The sequence below is a fragment of the Bufo bufo genome, chromosome 2 (genome assembly GCF_905171765.1).
Source record: "Bufo bufo chromosome 2, aBufBuf1.1, whole genome shotgun sequence".
NCBI classification, from domain to species: Eukaryota; Metazoa; Chordata; class Amphibia; order Anura; family Bufonidae; genus Bufo; species Bufo bufo.
This window is the reverse complement of record NC_053390.1, coordinates 34,405,635-34,429,179: the sequence shown is the minus strand read 5'-3', so window position 1 is coordinate 34,429,179 and position 23,545 is coordinate 34,405,635. Positions and strand designations below refer to the sequence as shown.

The window sequence follows — 23,545 nt, the reverse complement described above, 5'->3', positions numbered from 1 at the left end:
ACTCTGGAGCGCCCGGGGAGCCGCACGGACGGTAAGTATACTGCTCCCCCGCTCCCCACTACACTTTACCATGGCTGCCAGGACTTTAGCGTCCTGGGAGCCATGGTAACCATTCAGACAAAGCTAAACGTCGGATCTTTTCAATGGGCATTAATTCTGGATCCGGCCTTGCGGCAAGTGTTCAGGATTTTTGACCGGAGCAAAAAGCGCAGCATGCTGCGGTATTTTCTCCGGCCAAAAAACATTCCGTTCCGGAACTGAAGACATCCTGATGCATCCTGAACGGATTTCTCTCCATTCAGAATGCATTAGGATAAAACTGATCAGGATTCTTCCGGCATAGAGCCCCGACGACGGAACTCTATGCCGGAAGAAAAGAACGCAAGTGTGAAAGAGCCCTAACTATAATGTTAATGCCGCCATCTGGTGCACACAGAGTATAACGGTTGAGGTGTTTTCCGTCGCTGATTTCAAAAATTCTTGACATTACTTCTTGGAAACAGATTTGATTGTGAATTTCATAGAAGTCAATGCGGAAGCAAAGAAACTAAAATCTCCTGTAAAACCTGCAGCGACTTACAGATCTGCCACCACAATCCACCTGTTTCCTGACACTGATTTTGCAGTGTGAACACAGCCTCAGGCGGCGCACACATCTCTGTCTGGAGCCTGACTCCGCCCACACATGGTCACATGGTCATGACATCACCAAAGGTCCTTTCACTCACTAGGCTTCAGCATTTATAGATCAATACCTGGTCATGTGATTCCTGACTCCTCCCACACATGGCTGTGACATCATCACAGGTCCTGTAAGCACAGAACAAGCACAGGGCTGCTCTGCAGGAGGAGGTAAGTGTCTGCTCACAGTCATGTAAGGATTGGGGTACAAGGTGATGGAGGGGATCGCCCGGAGGTCAGTATCGCACATTTCCAGTCCACATATAATTTGTACACTTTCTCACCATACATTACATTGAACAGTGAATTCCGCCACGAAGAAGAACAACTCATTTTGTGAAAAACAACAGTCTGTATGGCTGCGCTGATGGAAAATAAAAACATTATAGCCCTTGGAAGGCAGGAGGGAAAAAAGGAGAATTGGTTGTGATAGGAAGGGGTTAAATATTATGATAACGGTTTTACATGGTCCAGTACTACGACGATGATACCAGGTAGACATGTCCATTTTTATCACACGCTTTTGCAAAATGATGGAAATTTTTTTTAAAGGGTTTTCTGAGATATTTTTACTGATGACCTATCCTCAGGATAGAGGAAAAAAAGGAGACAATGCAGCAGCACTCTGCAAATCAGACAAAGTACAACAATGCTTACAAAAATGATGGTGCTAATACTACGCTTATTTATAAAAGCGAGATGCTTGGTCAATGCATTTTGTACAAAACCATCTAAGCCCGTATGCCAAACGTCAAGGCGATCTCTGTTACACGGGTCCTAACACTAAATACTACCTGTTATGCGCCATAATGACCGCCATAAAATTCAGGGAGTGTTTTTCCTCTAGGTCTTTGCCATGGCGGCGTGCACCTGCGCACTGGGAGGTGCTGACTAACCCTCTTTTTTTGCAGATTTACAATGCTGGAGATGTGGCACTCCAGCGAGTCGTGCACTCCTGATTAGCCTGTCTGCCCCATAGGCTGATTTTAATTACTTTCAGTATAAAGCTGTAGCCTGCTCTCACTACATTCATTGGAAGCTGTCTAGCACCAGGAAGGGTATAGAGTGGGCTCAGCATGCATGTTGGTACCTGCATCCCTTGTAATGGAGGCCATTTTGGCACAAAAAACGGAAAAAGGCAGAGTGGATCCAACATGCATGTGGGTCCAACACTCCCTGAATTTTATGGCGGTCATTATGGCGCATAACAGGTAGTATTTAGTGTTAGGACCCGTGTAACAGAGATCGCCTTGACGTTTGGCATACGGGCTTAGATGGTTTTGTACAAAATGCATTGACCAAGCATCTCGCTTTTATAAATAAGCGTAGTATTAGCACCATCATTTTTGTAAGCATTGTTGTACTTTGTCTGATTTGCAGAGTGCTGCCGCATTGTCTCCTTTTTTCCCTCTAGGTCTTTGCCATGGCGGCGTGCACCTGCTCACTGGGAGGTGCTGACTAACCCTCTTTTTTTGCAGACTATCCTCAGGATAGGTCATCAGTATCTTATCGGTGGGTGTCCGACACCCAGGACCCCTGCCAATAAGCTGTTTGTGAAGGCACCAATGGTCCTGTGTGCACCGCGCCCTTCTCTCAGCTCACCAAGCACAGCGCCGTACAGTGTATGGTGGCTGTGCATGGTATTGCAGGTTAACCCATTCACTTCTATAGGGCTGAGATTCACTTGGCCTAGAAAATGCAGATAACAATTTTGTATCCTAACCACCTGATATGTAATCTTATATACAGCCCCTGTAAGGGATTAGACCACATAAAAATACACAAAGTATGCATTTCGACTATATGTGTGGTTTTGTTACTTTGGTGCGGTATACATTGTTGCCACACATTATCATCTGTACTACTGTTTGGTGGTCCAAGCTTTGGATGTTACATCCGAAGTCGCTTTGTTCAAAACTTCCGATTAATACTGTACGGTGATCGGTATCAATGAGCGAATTGTAGAAAAAAAATAAATTCGGCCGGTTCGCCGAATCTTTAGAAAAAATTTGGTTCGATCCAATTGAGCTGATTGGAGTCCAGCGTGATGTCATTGAGTCCAGCGTATATTTAATTCAGAGCTATAGCCACTCCCCTGCCCACCTGCTGCTGATTCCTATGGAAACAAACTGTCATTCAGCAGCAGGTGGGCGGGGAGAGTCAGGAGCTCATGAATATTCATGACTCATCATTATCAGCTGGAGCTTTTCAATACAAGATGTTGGCAGATTGACTGGGTCAATTAAAGAAAGTGACCCAGCATTTTGCTAAGAGAATCAGTCACTTATTTATGTTGCCCTTAGTTAGGACACCATAAAACTGGTGACAGGTTCCCTTTAAGGAGAGGATTGTGAAACATCTAAAATCCCATGGATTGAAAGATGAAAAACAGCATGGGTTTACTTCAGGGAGATCATGTCAAACCAATCTTATTGATTTTTTTGATTGGGTGACTAAAACAATAGATGGAGGAGGTGCAGTAGACATCGCTTATCTAGACTTTAGTAAGGCTTTCGATACTGTCCCACATAGAAGGCTTATCAATAAATTGCAGTCTTTGGGCTTGGACTCCCATATTGTTGAATGGATTAGGCAGTGGCTGAGTGACAGACAACAGAGGGTTGTAGTCAATGGAGTATATTCAGACCATGGTCTTGTTACCAGTGGGGTACCTCAGGGATCTGTTCTGGGACCCATATTGTTTAATATCTTTATCAGCGAAATTGCAGAAGGCCTCGATGGTAAGGTGTGTCTTTTTGCTGATGACACAGATTTGTAACAGGGTTGATCTGTTCCTATCTGAGGAAAGGGATTTAAGGGTCATTATTTCAGAAGACTTAAAGGTAGGCAGACAATGTCATAGAGCAGCAGGAAATGCTAGCAGAATGCTTGGGTGTATAGGGAGAGGCATTACCAGTAGAAAGAGGGAGGTGCTCATGCCGCTCTACAGAGCACTAGTGAGACCTAATTTGGAGTATTGTGCTCAGTACTGGAGACCATATCTCCAGAAGGATATTGATACTTTGGAGAAAGTTCAGAGAAGAGCTACTACCAGGATAAAACTTACCAGGAAAGATTAAAGGACCTTAACATGTATAGCTTGGAAGAAAGACGAGACAGAGGGGATATGATAGAAATTTTTAAATACATAAAGGGAATCAACAAAGTAAAAGAGGAGAGAATATTTAAAAGAAAAAAAACTGCTACAAGAGGACATAGTTTTAAATTAGAGGGGCAAAGGTTTAAAAGTAATATCAGGAAGTATTACTTTACTGAAAGAGTAGTGGATGCATGGAATAGCCTTCCTGCAGAAGTGGTAGCTGCAAATATTAAGCATGCATGGGATAGGCATAAGGCCATACTTCATATAATATAGGGCCAGGGGCTATCCATAGTACTCAGTATATTGGGCAGACTAGATGGGCCAAATGGTTCTTATCTGCCGACACATTCTATGTTTCTAAGTGGTCTGGTATTGCTTTAGAGGTATTTATTTAAGTTATTATACCATAGGCTTTTTTATGACAAGTCCAACCCATCAGGGTGCCAACTTGGCAGATATGTTAATTTTTGGGGCTTCTTGGTTGTTGACTCTAAACTTAAGTTGCTGCTGATGGAGCTGTAACTACTGCTACCCCCCCACCCTGCCACAGCAGCCATGGCAGAGGAACGTGAGCGCAGAGGGCCCCCCCGGTCAGACCTGCGAGAGGATGGATGATGGCGCAGATAGGCAGCGGCCAACTCACTTCATAGGATGTCTCTGTAGTAGATCAGTTTGTCCTCCCTCTCAGCGGGTGTAAAAAAAAGAAAGGCCCCCATTTTGGACCAGTAGCGAGGGTCCAACAAGGTGGAGAGACAGAAGTCAGACCTCTGCCGAATGGTGACAATTCGGCTGTCACTAAGCAAGCAAGTGAGCATGCATCGGGCCATTTGTGCAAGTGACTCGGAGGGACTCCCTGCCTCCATCTCCACTGCATACTGCCACGGTGTGTCTGGGTCCTCTGCCACGGTGTGTCTGGGTCCTCTGCCTCGTCTTCCTCATTGCTCTGTAGCTCCTCTGGCTTCTCCTGCTCCTCCTCTCCTGTCAACTGTGTGTAAAAACCACCCATTTCGCTACGCATTCCTTGTGCTCCAATCTCCTCCTCCTCCAGTTCAGCCCCCACAAGGCTCATGTGGCCGTGAGATCTAGGCGCCATGTCTCCAGTCCCCTGACCAGCCAGATTTACCAGTATATGTACAAACCGGATTCCAAAAAAGTTGGGACACTATACAAATCGTGAATAAAAACTGAATGCAATGATGTGGAGGTGCCAACTTCCAATATTTTATTCAGAATAGAACATAAATCACGGAACAAAAGTTTAAACTGAGAAAGTGTACCATTTGAAGGGAAAAATATGTTGAATCAGAATTTCATGGTGTCAACAAATTCCAAAAAAGTAGGGACAAGGCCATTTCACCACTGTGTGGCATCTCCCCTTCTTCTTACAACACTCAACAGACGTCTGGGGACTGAGGAGACCAGTTTCTCAAGTTTAGAATTAGGAATGCTCTCCCATTCTTGTCTAATACAGGCCTCTAACTGTTCAATCGTCTTGGGCCTTCTTTGTTGCACCTTCCTCTTTATGATGCGCCAAATGTTCTCTATAGGTGAAAGATCTGGACTGCAGACTGGCCATTTCAGTCTCCTACGCAGCCATGATGTTGTGATTGATGCAGAATGTGGTCTGGCATTATCTTGTTGAAAAATGCAGGGTCTTCCCTGAAAGAGATGACGTCTGGATGGGAGCATATGTTGTTCTAGAACCTGAATATATTTTTCAGAATTGATGGTGCCTTTCCAGACATGCAAGCTGCCCATGCCACACGCACTCATGTAACCCCATACCATCAGAGATGCAGGCTTCTGATCTGAGCGTTGATAACAACTTGGGTTGTCCTTGTCCTCTTTGGTCTGGATGACATGGCGTCCCAGATTTCCAAAAAGAACTTTGAATCGTGACTCGTCTGACCACAGAACAGTCTTCCATTTTGCCACACTCCATTTTAAGTGATCCCTGGCCCAGTGAAAACGCCTGAGCTTGTGGATCTTGCTTAGAAATGGCTTCTTCTTTGCACTGTAGAGTTTCAGCTGGCAACGGCGGATGGCACGGTGGATTGTGTTCACTGACAGTGGTTTCTGGAAGTATTCATGAGCCCATTCTGTGATTTCCTTTACAGTAGCATTCCTGTTTGTGGTGCAGTGTCGTTTAAGGGCCCGGAGATCACGGGCATCCAGTATGGTTTTACGGCCTTGACCCTTACGCACAGAGATTGTTCCAGATTCTCTGAATCTTCGGATGATGTTATGCACAGTTGATGATGATAGATGCAAAGTCTTTGCAATTTTTCGCTGGGTAACACCTTTCTGATATTGCTCCACTATCTTTCTGCGCAACATTGTGGGAATTGGTGATCCTCTACCCATCTTGGCTTCTGAGAGAAACTGCCACTCTGAGAAGCTCTTTTTATACCCAATCATGTTGCGAATTGACCTAATTAGTGTTAATTGGTCTTCCAGCTCTTTGTTATGCTCAAATTTACTTTTTCCAGCCTCTTATTGCTACTTGTCCCAACTTTTTTGGGATTTGTTGACACCGTGAAAATTGTAATCAACGTATTTTTCCTTTAAAATGATACATGTACTCGGATTAAACGTTTGATCTGTCATCTACGTTCTATTACAAATAAAATATTGACATTTGCTATCTTTACATCATTGCATTCAGTTTTTATTCACAATTTGTTTAGTGTCCCAACTTTTTTGGAATCCGGTTTGTACCAGGACATGAAGCAGTGGAATGAGCAAATGTCAGGTGTCACACATGAGCTGCCACTGGCTGACATCAAAGTTACACAGAGGAGTACTCCTGTCCGCTTGGATCATCAAGAAATAGTTTATGGCCTTTCTCTGTTCATATAGTCGGTCCAACATATAGAGGGTGGAAACGTCGCATATCAGCCTATGTTGGGGGATGCCGTTCTGCAGCTCAAGGAGGGTGTGCTTTGTGGTGTACGAGTGGCTAAATCACATGCAAAGTTTCCTGGCCATTTTTAGGATGTCTTCAAGATGGGACTTCAGGAACCGTTTGACAACCAGTTGAACACATGTGCCATGCAGGGCGAATGGCTCAGCCCTCCTTGACGCAGCGCTGACACCATGTTCTTCCCGTTGTCGGTCACCATGGTTCCGATTTTCAGTTGTCGTGGAGAAAGCCAGGATTCAATTTCTTGATGAAGGACACTGAGCAGTTCCTCCCCTGTGTGACTCAGTTCGCCCAGGGAAATGAGGTGCAGAACAGCGTGACACCGCCGTGCCCTGCACATGTGGTAGGCTGGAGGGGCACTGTGAATTGTCCCTGCAGTGGAGGCTGAGGACACGGTGGAGGATGAGGAGGCAGAGGCGGACATTGTCGCAGGACCAATGGCATGACAACATGGAGGCGGAAGCGGCGTCACCTGGCCAAGTTGCTGATGTGGCTGTGCCGGAACCACATTCACCCAGTGGGCCGTAAAGGACATGTATTGTCCCTGACTGTAGTTAGAGCTCTACACTTTTTGGCAAAGAAATGACGGCTTGGGACTCTCCACCGCGGTTCAGCACAAGCCATCAGTTCTCTGAAAGGTGCAGTCCCCCACTTGGAAAGGGAGGGACTGCAGCACCAGCAACTTGGACAGGAGCACATTCAGCTTCTGTGCCGTTGGATGAGTGCACGCATACTTTTGTCTCTTGGCAATCGCTTCGGTGATCGATTGCTGACGGAATGACTGACGAGGAGTAGGAGGAGCAGTAGCATCAGGACCAGCAGATGATAGGAAGGACAGACAGCCCCCTTCGGCTGAGGTGGTGGAGCCTTGACTGCCTGAAACTGGGTGCGTGCCACTGGGTGATGCAGCGGTTGCTGCGGCAGGCTGGACAACCACATCGGAGCCACGGTTCTCCCAGGCCACTTTTTATGTTGACACCAAGTAACTTTATGTTGATTTTACCCCCCAACACTATGCATTGACTGACTGCTTCCGCCGCTGCTTCTGTGAACCCATGCACCACTACTTTCCGGGCAGGTAGGCTCCTGCGAAGCGGGTCGTCTACCTCGGGCACTTTTGGCTACCGACCTCCCACTGCTGCCACCCTGCTGACTCCCGGCCACGCTAGTGACTTGCTGGCTCCGCGCTGCCTCACGGGCAAGCTGCAACCAACATTGGTACCCTGGCCACGCTTCACCTTCTGCCCACAGGTTCTACATATGGCCATTTTCACCTCCTCCGGCGGCTTGACAAAAAACTGCCACACCGCTGAGTAGGTGACTTTACCCCCAACACTACGCACTCACTGACTGCTACCGCCGCTGCTTCCGTGAACCACTTTTTTCCGGGCAGGTTGGCTCCTGTGAAGCGGGTGGTCTACCCCGGGCACGTTTGGCTACCGACCTCCTACTGCTGCCACCCTGCTGACTCCTGGCCGCACTAGCAACTTGCTGACTCCGCCGCTGCCTCACGGGCAAGCTGCCACCCTCTTCTCCCGATGATGATGAAGCCCCTAATTCACCCAACTCCCAAGTGCGATCAGCTACATCATCATCGAGTACTGTCTGCACGTCACTGATGTCCTCCTCAATGGTCTCTGAGTCAGGAGCCTCACCGCTCGCAACACCAGCTCCCACCACCAGCTCCCACGCCACTCTCCTCATAACTACTTGCTCGCCTAGCGGAGGAAGCGGCGGATGTCTCCTCCACATCTTGGCTGGCCAGTAGCTGCTGACTGTCCTCTAGTAGCTCGTCATTGCTGTATAGTAGGGCGGAGCCCACAGCATATAATACTTCTCTGGCTGAGGGAACAGAAAAGAACAGAGGCAGTTTTAGGATAGGAGAGGGCACAGGGCCTGCTCCCGGGCCATGCCAACTAAGGGTTGTGTCTGACGAACCCACCGACTCTTGGCTGGGGGTGTCTGATGTCACTTTGAACGAAGTGGATTACCGAGTCAACCATTCAAGAACCGCTGGGTTGCTAGTCAAGACACGACTGCTAGATGACACCGGGAGCTCAGGCCTCTCGCTGCGACTCCTGCTGCCACGCCCCCTTACTCTGCTGTGACCTGTGCCTGCACCAGAAACATTTAGGCCACTGTCACTCCCCTGTGCAGTGACTGGCACTTCTCTGTCTGACATACTGTTAGATCAAATAAATAAATAAAAAGGAAATTAAAACACCCCCAAAAAAGTCTGTAATTTTCTCACTTCACCACACAACGGCTAATAAGCCCCCTTTTTTCCCCCCACTAATACACTGCAAAAAAACGGCTGTAATTTTCTCACTTCACCACACAACGGCAAATACTTTTTTTGTGCCACTAATACACACAAAAAAGGGCTTTAGAACATATCACTGCACAGCTGAACGTCAAATATATTTTTCTTTTTTTCACTTATACATGACACAAAAGGCTTTAGAATATATAACTGCATGGCTGAACAGCAAATAGGCCCTTATTATTTTCCACTTATACACTCCACAAAAGGCTTTAGAACATATAACTGCACCGCTGAACAGCAAATATATTTTTCTTTTTTCCACTTATACACTCCACAAAAGGCTTTAGAACATATAACTGCACTGCTGAACGGAAAATATATTTTTCTTTTGCCACTAATACATGACAAAAAGAGCTTTAGAACATATAACTGCACCGCTGAAGGGCAAATAAAAAAACATTTTGTGCCACTAATACACGCCAAAAAGGGCTGTAACTTTCGCACTTCACCACACAATGGCTAATAAGCCCTTTTTTCCCCCCAACTAATACAAGCCACAAAATGCTTTAGAACATATAACTGCACCGCACAAGGGCAAATAAGAAGTAAAAATATTTTGTTGTAATAAACCCTGTTTATGGCTGTATCAAACAGCACTTGCAGCCCAATAACAAGAACGGTTTTCTGGAATTACAGAGCTGTATAATGGCAATTTGGATCCCCAGTCAGTGCAGCAAAGTGTAATAGGATTGTTCCTATTACCCAGGCTGTAACCTCCCCTACTGAACCCTGTTCTACATAAATGCTGTGGAATGATTCCTCCCTATCTATTCCCTACACCTTGAATAATCTTTCCCTAAACTTGTAAATATTTTTTTTTTAGCACAATAAAGTCTATCCTAGCACTGTCCCTAGCACCTGCTGACATCTCTCCCTGCAATAAGTAACATGAAAAATGGCAGAATCCAGAATGACTAAGGCTATTTATAGGGCTGTGACATCACAGGGCTGGCTGGCTTGCTGATTGGCTGCATGCATGGCATTATGGGTGATCCCACATTCCCAGAGTTCCTTGCTTCATGTCCTCACACGTGCAGCAGCGATTCGTTACCACGAAGCGTGAGAAAATTCGGATTCGGTGCAAATAGAATTTTTCCAGAATTCCACTTCGTCAACTTCGATTCGCTCATCTCTAGTAATCGGTCTCCATACAGTATTAAAATGTATGGGCTCCGATGAGCTGAAGTCATTTACTCGCGAAGTCACACAAGACTTCGTTGAATAACCTCAGTAGTTGATTTTTAAAATGGAAAACCACTGTAAAACTTGGAACCAAACTCCACTTCGGTTCCGAGGTACCAGTTCTGGAGATGGGAGCATGTCACCGAGGTGGGTCCCACATCTGTCTGACACTGATGGCGTATCCTGGAGAAGGAAGACACCTTTAACACCTCAGCTAAGATGGCAACCAATCCCCCTATGATTGTTCACTCTAATCTCACCATTAAAACAGGATATCTATATATATCACAGCTGACATTCTCTGCTGATGGGTGAGGCACAGAACCTGCCATCCCTGGAACGTAATTGTATGTCACGGTGCAGGAAGTACAGGTGAAACTCGAAAAATTAGAATATCATGCAAATGTATTTCATTAATGCAACTTAAAAGGTAAAACTAATATATGAGATAGACTCATTACATGCAAAGCGAAATATACGCTTACAGCTTATGAAAACCCCATGTCACGAGGGTTTATACCCGGGGTCAGGAAGTCACAGCGGGTGGCTGCGCACTCTATGTATAAAGATAGTGCTGTTTCTTAATGGTAGATTTCTGGGTTTGCCTTGCAACCCTTTTTGGCTCACTCAGGGATCCGTAGCTTCTTCTCCTCAGCTGTTTCTTGTCCAGCACTCCCAACCTCCTTATATTCCCCTCTCCCACTTCTCTGGTTGCCAGATATAGAGCTTCCTGCCTTGACTTCTATACTGACCCACTGGAGCTGAGTAGCTGAGATTCCTGGTTGTTGTTCCAGAGCGTTACCCACCGGATCCCTGTTGGGCTTTTGTTGTCTGCTGTTGTCGCCCACCTGGGATTATATGTTTTGTCTGTATTGTCTGTCCTCTCCTTGGTGTTTTCCTTTAGTGTTAGTGGTGCGGACTAGTAGGGCTCATCTTAGGGAAAGCCAGGGTTTAGGCACGTGATCGGCGTACGGGTGAGGAACCCGTCTAGGGACGTCAGGGCAGTCAGGTGCCAGCCTCAAGGTGAGTTAGGGGTCACCACCTTTCCCTCTCCCTTGGACAGGGCCTTCCCTTTTCCCTCCTCTTGCGTCACGTATGTGATCGGCACGCCGGTCATGACACCCCAAAGTCACAATCTCAGGTCCCCTTTGCTCAGGGGTTACGGATTAATTAGATGACTAGAGTGTGACACTTTGAGCCTAGAATATTGAACCTTTTCACAATATTTAAATTTTAAGTTGCATTACTGAGATAAATGACCTTTTGCACGATATTCAAATTTTTCAAGTTTCAACTGGACGTCAAAATTACAAAGTACAATTATGTTGTAATAGAGGAAAGGGTTAAGCCGCTCCTGGCTGTGTGATTAGGGTCATTGTCTTGTTGGAAGGTGAACCTTCAGCCCAGTCTTAGGTCCACAGCACTCGATCGGGTTTTCATTAAAGAGACTGTCTCAACTCAGACATTAGTGACATATTGAAGTAAAAGAAAATCCAGCACCTCGTATCTTTGCTTGACGGTGTTTATTCCACAATCCAAAATGTAAGCGGTAACGGAACCTTCAAAGTACAAGCCCCAATGCGGTCTACATGTTTCGAACCAGATGGTTCTTAATCAGACATTAGTGACATATTGCTAGCTTTTCAGATCCTCCTATCTCCAGAACGGGCCCCCCAAAGTGAATGAAAGCCCACCGTGCAAGTGCAGCCACTCTCCATTCACTTCTATGAGAGTTTTGAAAATAGCTCACCACTCACTTAGCTATTTTGGGAACTCCCATAGAAGTGAATGGAGAGCATGCACAATGTCCTCTCATTCACTTTGGAGTGTATGTTCTGGAGGAGCGATATGCCATCAATGTCTGAGAGGACTCAACCCCTTCAAGAATATCTCTGTCTCTGTTCTTTGCTCCATTCAGCATGATGCTGCCATGGATGGTATCGGGCAGGTGATGAGCAGTGCCTGGTTTCCTCCAGACATCACACTTAGGCCTCATGCACTCGACCAAGTGTATTTTGTAGTTCAAAGTAATATCTACTAAAATGTTTCCCATTATTAAAGGATAACTGTCACATTTAGACCCTAATTTCAATTTTCATATATGTAGTTACTAATAACATGATATTCCAGAATCAGTTACTATTAGACTGACTTACCCCATATTTAATAAGATTCAGCCCTTAGCAACCAGTCTGCATAAAACTACAATTTCACTATTCAGTTAAGATGGCCGCCACTGCCCTCACCCTGAGGCTAATCCCGCCTGCCCTCACTACCCACAATATATATATTTTTACATAGGATTCTGTGTTGTTGTTTTTTCACATTATTTCTTCTTTCCATTTAGGTTCCTACAATATAGAAACATTTCAATTAATATCTTCCATTTAACAGAGTTTTCCTGATTGTCCCATCAGGGATAGGAACAGAGACAAGATGGCAGAGATGATAATAAATCTCACTCTAGAAATACTCTTCCAACTTACTGGAGAGGTGAGAGATTCTGATGATGTCACATTACATCATTCTTATCTATGGTAATAACAGATGGACATGGCTGTAGAGGTGACGGACTCTGGAAATGTCAGTAATGATATTTATTACTGTGTCTCCCCATATCCAGGATTACACAGTGGTGAAGAAGACCTCTAGCGAGCGCTGTCAGGCTCCTGTGTCTGAAGGATGGGGAAGAACCCTGAGCCCAATCACGGGGCCTCCACCTCACTCCATTATACATAAGGAGATCAATGAACAGAAGATCCTAGAACTCACCCACAAGATGGTTGAGCTGCTGACTGGAGAGGTGACACTGCTGGGAATGCTGGGACATTATACAGTAACAGCACTGGAGGGGTCTGGGTGATGACTGTATCATTGTGTTGTCAGGTTCCTATAAGGTGTCAGGATGTCACTGTCTATTTCTCCATGGAGGAGTGGGAGTATGTAGAAGGACACAAGGATCTGTACGAGGAGGCCATGATGGAGGAACACCAGGCCCTTAAATCATCAGGTAATAGACAGGACTAAATACAAATATATTTTATTTATCTGTATGTAAAGAATGAATTCAGTTACTATATGTGTCTCCTACAGGAAGATCCAGTAAAAGAACAACACCAGAGAGATGTCCCAGTCCTCTTCTTCCTCAGGATCATCAGGTAGATGGAGATATTCCCTATGGTCTGTAGAAAGCTGTGAAGTCCTTGTGTTCAGTCTTGTTTTATCCCATAATATTTTATGTTTTATATACTGTATGTGTAATGAAAAATGGTGAGATGATGGGATTAAAGATGCCTGGAACCGCTTTAACCCCTTAAGGACCGGGCTCATTTTCACCTTAAGGACCAGGCTCATTTTCACCTTAAGGACCAGGCCATTTTTTGCAAATCTGACCAGTGTCACTTTAAGTGCTCATAACTTTAAAACGCTTTGACTTACCCAGGCCGTTCTGAGATTGTTTTTTCGTCACATATTGTACTTCATGACACTGCTAAAATTGGGTCAAAAAAGTTAATTTTTTTGCATAAAAAAATACAATTTTTACCGTAAATTTTGAAAAATTAGCAAATTTCAAATTTTCAGTTTCTCTACCTCTGTAATACATAGTAATACCCCCAAAAATTGTGATGACTTTACATTCCCCATATGTCTACTTCATGCTTGAATTGTTTTGGGAATGATATTTTATTTTTTGGGGATGTTACAAGGCTTAGAAGTTTAGAAGCAAATTTTGAAATTTTCAGAAATCTTCAAAATCCCACTTTTTATGGACCAGTTCAGGTTTGAAGTCATATTGTGAGGCTTAGATAATAGAAACCTCCCAAAAATGACCCCATTCTAGAAACTACACCCCTCAAGGTATTCAAAACTGTTTTTTCAAACTTTGTTAACCCTTTAGGTGTTCCACAAGAGTTAATGGCAGATGGAGAAACAATTTTGAAATTTATATTTTTTGGAAAATTTTCCAATATAATCAATTTTTTCCAGGAGTAAAACAAGGGTTAACTGCCAAACAACACTCAAAATGGGTTGCCCTGATTCTGTAGTTTGCAAAAACACCCCATATGTGGTCGTAAACTACTGTTTGGCCGAACGGTAGCACATAGAAGGAGGGGAACACCATATGGGTTTTGGAAGGCAGATTTGGCAGGACTGGTTTTGTTTATACCATGTCCCATTTGAAGCCCCCTGTTGCACCCCTAGAATAGAAATTTCAAAAAAGTGACTCCATCTAAGAAAGTACACCCCTCAAGGTATTCAAAACTGGGTTTACAAACTTTGTTAACCCTTTAGGTGTTCCACAAGAGTTAATGGCAGATGGAGAAACAATTTTGAAATTTCTATTTTTTGGAAAATTTTCCAATATAATCAATTTTTTCCAGGAGTAAAACAAGGGTTAACTGCCAAACAACACTCAAAATGGGTTGCCCTGATTCTGTAGTTTGCAAAAACACCCCATATGTGGTCGTAAACTACTGTTTGGCCGAACGGTAGCACATAGAAGGAGGGGAACACCATATGGGTTTTGGAAGGCAGATTTGGCAGGACTGGTTTTGTTTATACCATGTCCCATTTGAAGCCCCCTGTTGCACCCCTAGAATAGAAATTTCAAAAAAGTGACTCCATCTAAGAAAGTACACCCCTCAAGGTATTCAAAACTGGGTTTACAAACTTTGTTAACCCTTTAGGTGTTCCACAAGAGTTAATGGCAGATGGAGAAACAATTTTGAAATTTCTATTTTTTGGAAAATTTTCCAATATAATCAATTTTTTCCAGGAGTAAAACAAGGGTTAACTGCCAAACAACACTCAAAATGGGTTGCCCTGATTCTGTAGTTTGCAAAAACACCCCATATGTGGTCGTAAACTACTGTTTGGCCGAACGGTAGCACATAGAAGGAGGGGAACACCATATGGGTTTTGGAAGGCAGATTTGGCAGGACTGGTTTTGTTTATACCATGTCCCATTTGAAGCCCCCTGTTGCACCCCTAGAATAGAAATTTCAAAAAAGTGACTCCATCTAAGAAAGTACACCCCTCAAGGTATTCAAAACTGGGTTTACAAACTTTGTTAACCCTTTAGGTGTTCCACAAGAGTTAATGGCAGATGGAGAAACAATTTTGAAATTTCTATTTTTTGGAAAATTTTCCAATATAATCAATTTTTTCCAGGAGTAAAACAAGGGTTAACTGCCAAACAACACTCAAAATGGGTTGCCCTGATTCTGTAGTTTGCAAAAACACCCCATATGTGGTCGTAAACTACTGTTTGGCCGAACGGTAGCACATAGAAGGAGGGGAACACCATATGGGTTTTGGAAGGCAGATTTGGCAGGACTGGTTTTGTTTATACCATGTCCCATTTGAAGCCCCCTGTTGCACCCCTAGAATAGAAATTTCAAAAAAGTGACTCCATCTAAGAAAGTACACCCCTCAAGGTATTCAAAACTGGGTTTACAAACTTTGTTAACCCTTTAGGTGTTCCACAAGAGTTAATGGCAGATGGAGAAACAATTTTGAAATTTCTATTTTTTGGAAAATTTTCCAATATAATCAATTTTTTCCAGGAGTAAAACAAGGGTTAACTGCCAAACAACACTCAAAATGGGTTGCCCTGATTCTGTAGTTTGCAAAAACACCCCATATGTGGTCGTAAACTACTGTTTGGCCGAACGGTAGCACATAGAAGGAGGGGAACACCATATGGGTTTTGGAAGGCAGATTTGGTAGGACTGGTTTTGTTTATACCATGTCCCATTTGAAGCCCCCTGTTGCACCCCTAGAATAGAAATTTCAAAAAAGTGACTCCATCTAAGAAAGTACACCCCTCAAGGTATTCAAAACTGGGTTTACAAACTTTGTTAACCCTTTAGGTGTTCCACAAGAGTTAATGGCAGATGGAGAAACAATTTTGAAATTTCTATTTTTTGGAAAATTTTCCAATATAATCAATTTTTTCCAGGAGTAAAACAAGGGTTAACTGCCAAACAACACTCAAAATGGGTTGCCCTGATTCTGTAGTTTGCAAAAACACCCCATATGTGGTCGTAAACTACTATTTGGCTAAACGGCAGGACATAGAAGAAGGGGAACGTCATTTTTGGAAGGCAGATTTTGCTGGACTGGTTTATTGACACCATGTACCCTTTCAAGCCCCCTGATGCACCCCTAGAGTAGAAACTCCATAAAAGTGACCCCATCTAGGAAACTACGGGATAAGGTGGTTGTTGTTTTGGGACTATTTTTGGGGTAAATTTGATTTTTGGTTGCTCTATATTAGTCTTTTTTGAGGCAATGTAACAAAAAAATGTAATTCTAAAATTGTTTCTACATTCACTATTTGGTTTTGTGGAACACCTAAAGGGTTAACATAGTTTGTAAAGTAACTTTTGAATACCTTGAGGGGTGTAGTTTCTTAGATGGGGTCACTTTTTTGGAGTTTCTAGTCTAGGCTACATCAGGGGGGGCTTCTAATGGGACATGGTGTCAAAAAAAAAACTGTCCATCAAAATCTGCCTTCCAGAAACCATATGGAGTTCCCTTCGTTCTATGCCCTGCCGTGCGGCTATATAGCCATTTACGACCACATATGGGGTGTTTCTGCAAACTACAGAATCGGGGCAATAAATATTTAGTTTTGTTTGGCTGTTAACCCTTGCTTTATTACCGGCAAAATGGATTCAAATTGAAATTTTGCCCAAAAATTGGTGTTTTGGCACAGTTTTTATTTTATATTTTTAACACCGTTCATCCGAGGCGTTTGGTCAAAAGTTATTTTTATAGCGACGACTTTTACGCACGCGACGATGCCCAATATGTATGGCTCTCAGACTTTGGAGACACTAAGCAGGCATCCTAAAACTGCGGCCCTCCAGATATTGTAAAACTACAATTCCCACCATGCCCTGCTGATGGCTGTAGGTTGTCTGGGCATGCTGGGAGTTATAGTTTTACAACATCTGGAGGGCCGCAGTTTGAGGATGCCTGCTCTAAAACTAATATTTTTTGGGGAAAGAAAAATTGTTTCCGTGTCTCCAAAGTCTGAGAGCCATAGTGTTTTATGTTCTCTAGTGGACTGTTGAGGATTATAAAAATTTAGTACTCCATGGAAGTGTGATACTCCCTGAAGCAATTGATAATGCAGAGGCCCGGATGATCGGGGCAAGTGTCACATTGAGTAGTGGTGTCCTTCCGTATCCCCCTCTTGTGACACACTCTGCACTTTTTTTGGGTTCGTCCCTTCTTTCCAGTATGGGGGACCACACCTGGAAAGTGTTGGCCAGGGACGATCCGGGCGCCTCCAATTCCCGAGGTACTCCGGCCTGCTCTTTCCCGGTCCGAAAAGATCAGGTCTTTGAGGACTGCCTCATAGAACTGGAGGAATGTCCCTGTGCTGCCAGCGCTTCGGGATAGTACAAAAGAGTTGTACATGGCAACCTGTACCAAGTAGACCGCAACTTTTTTGTACCATGCCCGGGTTTTGCGCATGGCGTTATATGGCGTGAGGACTTGATCAGAGAGATCAACTCCTCCCATATACCGATTGTAGTCGACGATACAATCGGGCTTGAGGACCGTTGCCGCGGTACCTCGCACAGGGACAGGGGTGGTGCCGTTACCGTGGATTGTGGACAGCATAAGGACATCCCTCTTGTCCTTATACCTGACCAGCAACAGGTTTCCACTGGTAAGGGCACGGGTCTCACCCCTGGGGATAGGTACCTGGAGGGGGTAGGCAGGGAGGCCGCGTTGATTTTTCCGCACGGTCCCACAAGCGAACGTGGATCTGGCGGCAAGGGACCTGAACAAGGGAATGCTGGTATAAAAGTTATCCACGTACAAGTGGTAACCATTATCCAGCAGTGGGTACATAAGGTCCCACACGAGTTTCCCGCTAACACCCAGAGTGGGGGGACATTCTGGGGGTTCAATACGGGAATCTCGCCCCTCGTACACACGAAATTTGTAAGTGTACCCTGAGGCACTCTCACAAATTTTGTATAGCTTCACGCCATACCTCGCCCGCTTTGTGGGAATGTATTGGCGGAAACTGAGTCTCCCCTTGAACGCAACGAGAGACTCATCAACCGCGACCTCCCTTCCAGGTACGTAGGCCTGCTGAAATGTGGCCCCAAAGTGATCGATGACCGGCCGTATCTTATACAGCCGGTCATAGGCAGGATCACTTCGGGGGGGACATGCTGCATTATCGGAATAATGCAGACATTTCCGGATGGCCTCAAACCGGTGACGTATCATGACCATACTGTACAGTGGGGTCTGGTAGAGTATGTCCCCACTCCAGTATTGCCTGACACTGGGTTTTTGGACTAGACCCATATGCAGCACGAGGCCCCAAAATGTCCTCATTTCGGCTGCACTGACCGGCGTCCAGCCACCGGGTCTAGCCAAAACTGAGCCTGGGTTTTGAGCGACGAACTGTTGGGCGTACAGATTCGTCTGCTCCACCATCAAATTCACCAGTGAGTTACTGAAAAAAAAACTAAAATAGTCTATTTCAGTAAACCCCACTGTGGGAATCTGGATTCCAGGATTGCCAGCAAAATCCGGAATCTCAGGCTCAAAGTCCACTGGGGGACACCAGCTAAGTTCATCGGCAGGGGGCTCCGGTGGACTTATTTGGTGGGCCGGGAAACCAGTACGAACCCCAGGGCGGCTCGTACTAGGGTGGGCCACAGGATCCCTAGCATGTGGGGCCCCTGGCTCCGCCTGGCGGCGTCTCCGCCGCCTTGGTGGCTCATCGTCATCAGATGATGATGAGGAGGATGCGGATGACAAAAGGAATGTGGGGTCATCCTCATCCTCACTGGGGCTCTCAGAGTCGGAGGCAATCTGGGCGTATGCCTCCTCGGCCGAGAACATCCGGTGGGCCATGGGTGTGTGTGCGTGTAGGTGTGCGTGTGTGGCAAACTTTATTATATGTGCGTGTGTGTGGGGGCAACGGGTGTTCGCGTACTAAAAAGTCCAGGCAAAAAAATGGGCAAGTGTTAGAAAAAAAAAAAGTTAAAACTTGCTGATCAGCGGTACAACGCTGATCAGCGGTCGGTGGGGTGGTGGGGCGGGCGATGCGCTAACAGTGGACGGACGCTAAAAAGTGCCGGCCAGTCAGCGCACGCAGAAAAAAAAAAGTGGTGGTGAGTGGGGGGTGGGGGGTGCTGGTGGGGGGTGGGTGGGGGGGGGAGGCAGGTGGGGGGGGGGGAAGTGGCTGGTGGGGGGTGGGTGGGGGGGCAAGTGGCAGGAGGGGTCTGGGTTAGGGTTAGATGGAAGTTTGGAAGTTTGGAATAAAAGTACTTTTTTTTTTTTTTTTCTAACTTACTTTTCCCTTCTTTCCCTGCCTAACGGTGCCTCTCCCTCACTGACCCTAACCTACCTGGGTGGCGATGGGTGCAGGAGGGTGATGGATGCCGATTAGGGGGACACAGGAGCTCGTTCTGGACGGTGCTGCACGGTCAGGGTGCTGGACAGGAAGAGGAGGGGAGAGAGGAGCGCAGGAAGTTTGAATCTCGCGCCTCTCTCCCCTGCACCAATCAGCACCCTGGACAGCGGCATTCAGCACCAGGGCCAGCACCGCCTCTCCAAATCCTCGGACTGCGATAGGTGGTGTATAATTACGCCACCGATCGCAGTCTTTTTCCGGTTCATCGGGTCACAGGACACCCGAATGGACCGGAAACGCAGAAAACCGCAGGTCTGAATTGACCTGCGGTTTTCTGCGATCGCCGATACGGGGGGGTCAAATGACCCCCCCCTGCATTGTTACGGGATGCCGGCTGAATGATTTCAGCCGAAATCCCGTTCCGATTAACCCCTGCGGCGCCGGAGTTCCGATTTTAAGTCAGGACGTACCGGTACGTCCTCGGTCCTTAAGGACTCGGGAAATAGGGCGTACCGGTACGTCCTAGGTCCTTAAGGACTCGGGAAATAGGGCGTACCGGTACGTCCTAGGTCCTTAAGGGGTTAAATGTTCTGGTTACGGATACTGGCAGCAGGAACTGGATTTATTTCTATCTTTTCCTCCCCTTTTCCTGAGACAAACATCACTGAAGGCCAACTCCCTCCACTAAAACAACTTGATGCATATCTAGCCCAATACATACAGTATGTGAATGAGGTTCTCGTCATTGAGCCATCATCTAATATCTCTGTTCTGCTTTAGGACATCTACAGCCATTTTGCTCAGATAAATGGTGCTGTCAATGGTAATGTCTATGATTGACGCTGATAATGATAATGTTTGTTTTGCAGCTTTTGAATGCGGATAAAGATGTGAGCAATATTAATTCTACAGAGACAAACGTGAGGGGTGATGACCAGAGTAAGGAAGAAATTCCTACAGAGACATATATGAGAGATGATGACCAGTGTAAGGAGGAATTTCCTACAGATAACCACCCAGGTGAGTAGAAACCACTAGACAGAGCAGAGAAGACTCACAGATTCTACTTATTCACTGGCAGGAAGTTTTGTTTTCTTTAAGCTCTGTCGGATCAGATTTTCCTGCTGTATTCTTCTTATTCAGCCAAAATAAATATTAAATATGTACAAAAATAAGAGACTATTGAAAACACATGCAGTTAAAATAAAATACGTCTATGTGAAGAAGGCCGATTTATTTATCTGCTGTCCGTACTGATGAGCGAAAAGCATTTGCCTAATTTTGGAACAAACATTTGGTCTTATTAGACTTGGGAGGTGAGGAAAAACCCCCCCCCCGACCTTTCCAAACATGTGCTTTTGGTCGCTTTCAGACGAGCGTATTGAAATCCGTCAGTATTCTGGCTCAGGATCCTGATGGGATCCTGATTCAGGATTTCATCAGGATTTACATGCGTATTTCTTCCTTCCTTCATTATTTATGCACTGCACAGACTGTAATATGCGTATTTGGAAAGAAATCCGCACAAAACTCGGACATGCTGCGGATTTCAAATACTGACGGAAATTAAACTGTACAACCATGTGAATAGCTCTATTCATTAATATTAGCTGCAGATTCCGGAACATAGTAAGGCTTGCAAAGTAAAATATCAATTTTCGCAGATGACACTAAACTGTGTAAAGTAATTAACACTGAAGAGGACAGTATACTACTACAGAGGGATCTGGATAGATTGGAGGCTTGGGCAGATAAGTGGCAGATGAGGTTTAACACTGACAAATGTAAAGTTATGCACATGGGAAGGAATAATGCAAGTCACCCGTACATACTAAATGGTAAAACACTCGGTAACACTGACATGGAAAAGGATCTAGGAATTTTAATAAACAGCAAACTAAGCTGCAAAAAACAGTGTCAGGCAGCTGCTGCCAAGGCCAATAAGATAATGGGTTGCATCAAAAGGGGCATAGATGCCCGTGATGAGAACATATTCCTACTACTTTACAAATCACTGGTCAGACCACACATGGAGTAATGTGTACAGTTCTGGGCTCCTGTGAACAAGGCAGACATAGCAGAGCTGGAGAGGGTCCAGAGGAGGGCAACTAAAGTAATAACTGGAATGGGGCAACTACAGTACTCTGAAAGATTATCAAAATTAGGGTTATTCACGTTAGAAAAAAGACGACTGAGGGGAGATCTAATTACTATGTATAAATATATCAGGGGGCAGTACAGAGATCTATCCCATCATCTATTTATCCCCAGGACTGTGACTGTGACGAGGGGACATCCTCTGCGTTTGGAGGAAAGAAGGTTTGTACACAAACATAGAAAAGGATTCTTTACGGTAAGAGCAGTGAGACTATGGAGCTCTCTGCCTGAGGAGGTGGTGATGGTGAGTACAATAAAGGAATTCAAGAGGGGCCTGGATGTATTTCTGGAGTGTAATAATATTACAGGCTATAGCTACTAGAGAGGGGTCGTTGATCCAGGGAGTTATTCTGATTGCCTGATTGGAGTCGGGTAGGAATTTTTTATTCCCCTAAAGTGAGGAAAATTGGCTTCTACCTCACAGGGTTTTTTTGCCTTCCTCTGGATCAACTTGTAGGATGACAGGCCGAACTGGATGGACAAATGTCTTTTTTCGGCCTTATGTACTATGTTACTATGTTATATACGCATTGCAAGTTATTTCCTTGGTTTGTTACTGTGCCTTTAAATTGTTTGTTTTACTGTAAGATATGTCCACTGCTATCTTGTCACCTAGTGTCCAGGCTGTGTGTTATAGCATTGTGTATATAGCTGGATGTTGACCCTTCAGTGAAGGTCCATGAGACAGAAGCGAGCATGATCCTGTACAGAGGCTGGTCTCAACACAGAAGTGGAAACTGCAATAGAACAGTCTGGTGGCCTAACACCATGATCTACTGGTCTTGCTGTGAGGTCTATTGTTAGTTTGTGATCTGTTTTGCCATCACTGTCTTAAAGGGAATGTGTCATCAGATAATGACCTATTTAGAGTTGAGCGAATAATTTCTATACTAATTGGATTTCACAAAAATTTCTCTGCCAAACTAGTCTGAAGATTTTTGACTCGTTTCGGACCAATCATGGAAAAATGGCGGCCAGAGACATTTTAATGTGAATGTTAGTGGTGAAATCCGTGGGGGTGGAAGAAGATGGAGGATCACATGACATTGGGAGGAAGTGGGGTGGGGGGCTTGCTCTATTTGGCTCAGAGACTGACAACCTGGATCAGACAATCAAGGGGCAGGTAGCTACTTGGGGCTCATGTTTACGAACGCACACTGCACCATTTCACGGATACCGACCCATTCATTTGAATTGGTCCGCAATACGAAATATACGGTGTGGAGCCACAGAGCGGAAGGCCACTGCAATTTGCAGTCTCCAATGAACAGCAGACAGAAAGAACGCCATTCTCTCTTCAGCTTGTGACCTAGAAGGGTGTTATGTGGCAGTGTCTGACAAAAAGCTATTACAGACGCAAGCCACTAATATAGTGTGATAGGGACACTATAGGCAAAAAATAGGGAGATAAAATTGGGGCGGGTCACCCTGTGTGTTCAATACAACTGCTGGCTGGCATTTAGTTCCACATTTCAAAACCTCCTGTGAGAACAGACAGATTTTTTAAAAAATATTTACATTTCTACAGTTCATAGGCTTACTGCCAGCACCCCAATAGCATTCTGTTGCAAACGCTGATTAAGTGCACTTCTTTTTTTTCTTCTAAAAAACATTTCAATGCTGTGTTATTTAATGCGTTACATTATAACAAAAGCATTTCATGGCACAAACTCAATTTTTAGACCTGTGTTATTGAACATGTAGTTCAAAGACATTGTACTGCAAAGATTGCATTGTTATATCCGTGTTAGTGAATGCATTACTGCAACAGATCTT

General features: G+C 44.9%; 2 protein-coding genes across 2 annotated transcripts in view; both read left to right on the top strand.

Annotated features, from left to right (window-relative positions):
* Positions 1-23,545, top strand: part of LOC120992102 (oocyte zinc finger protein XlCOF6-like) — a 770,548-nt gene that overhangs the window by 383,824 nt on the left and 363,179 nt on the right. The window lies entirely within an intron of this gene.
* Positions 813-22,464, top strand: LOC120992128. Its single transcript, XM_040420903.1, has 7 exons — positions 813-852; positions 12,563-12,708; positions 12,839-13,018; positions 13,102-13,225; positions 13,309-13,373; positions 20,482-20,632; positions 22,386-22,464. Exons 2-7 carry the CDS (start codon positions 12,652-12,654, stop codon positions 22,418-22,420), a joined length of 612 nt encoding a protein of 203 aa, XP_040276837.1. The 5' UTR covers positions 813-852; positions 12,563-12,651; the 3' UTR covers positions 22,421-22,464.

Coding starts and splice junctions, on each gene's coding strand:
- LOC120992128 (XM_040420903.1), top strand. CDS start 12,652: ATGGCAGAGATGATAATAAATCTCACTCTAGAAATACTCTTCCAACTT. Junction 12,709..12,838: donor TCTTCCAACTTACTGGAGAG/GTGAGAGATTCT, acceptor CCCCATATCCAG/GATTACACAGTGGTGAAGAA. Junction 13,019..13,101: donor TTGAGCTGCTGACTGGAGAG/GTGACACTGCTG, acceptor TTGTGTTGTCAG/GTTCCTATAAGGTGTCAGGA.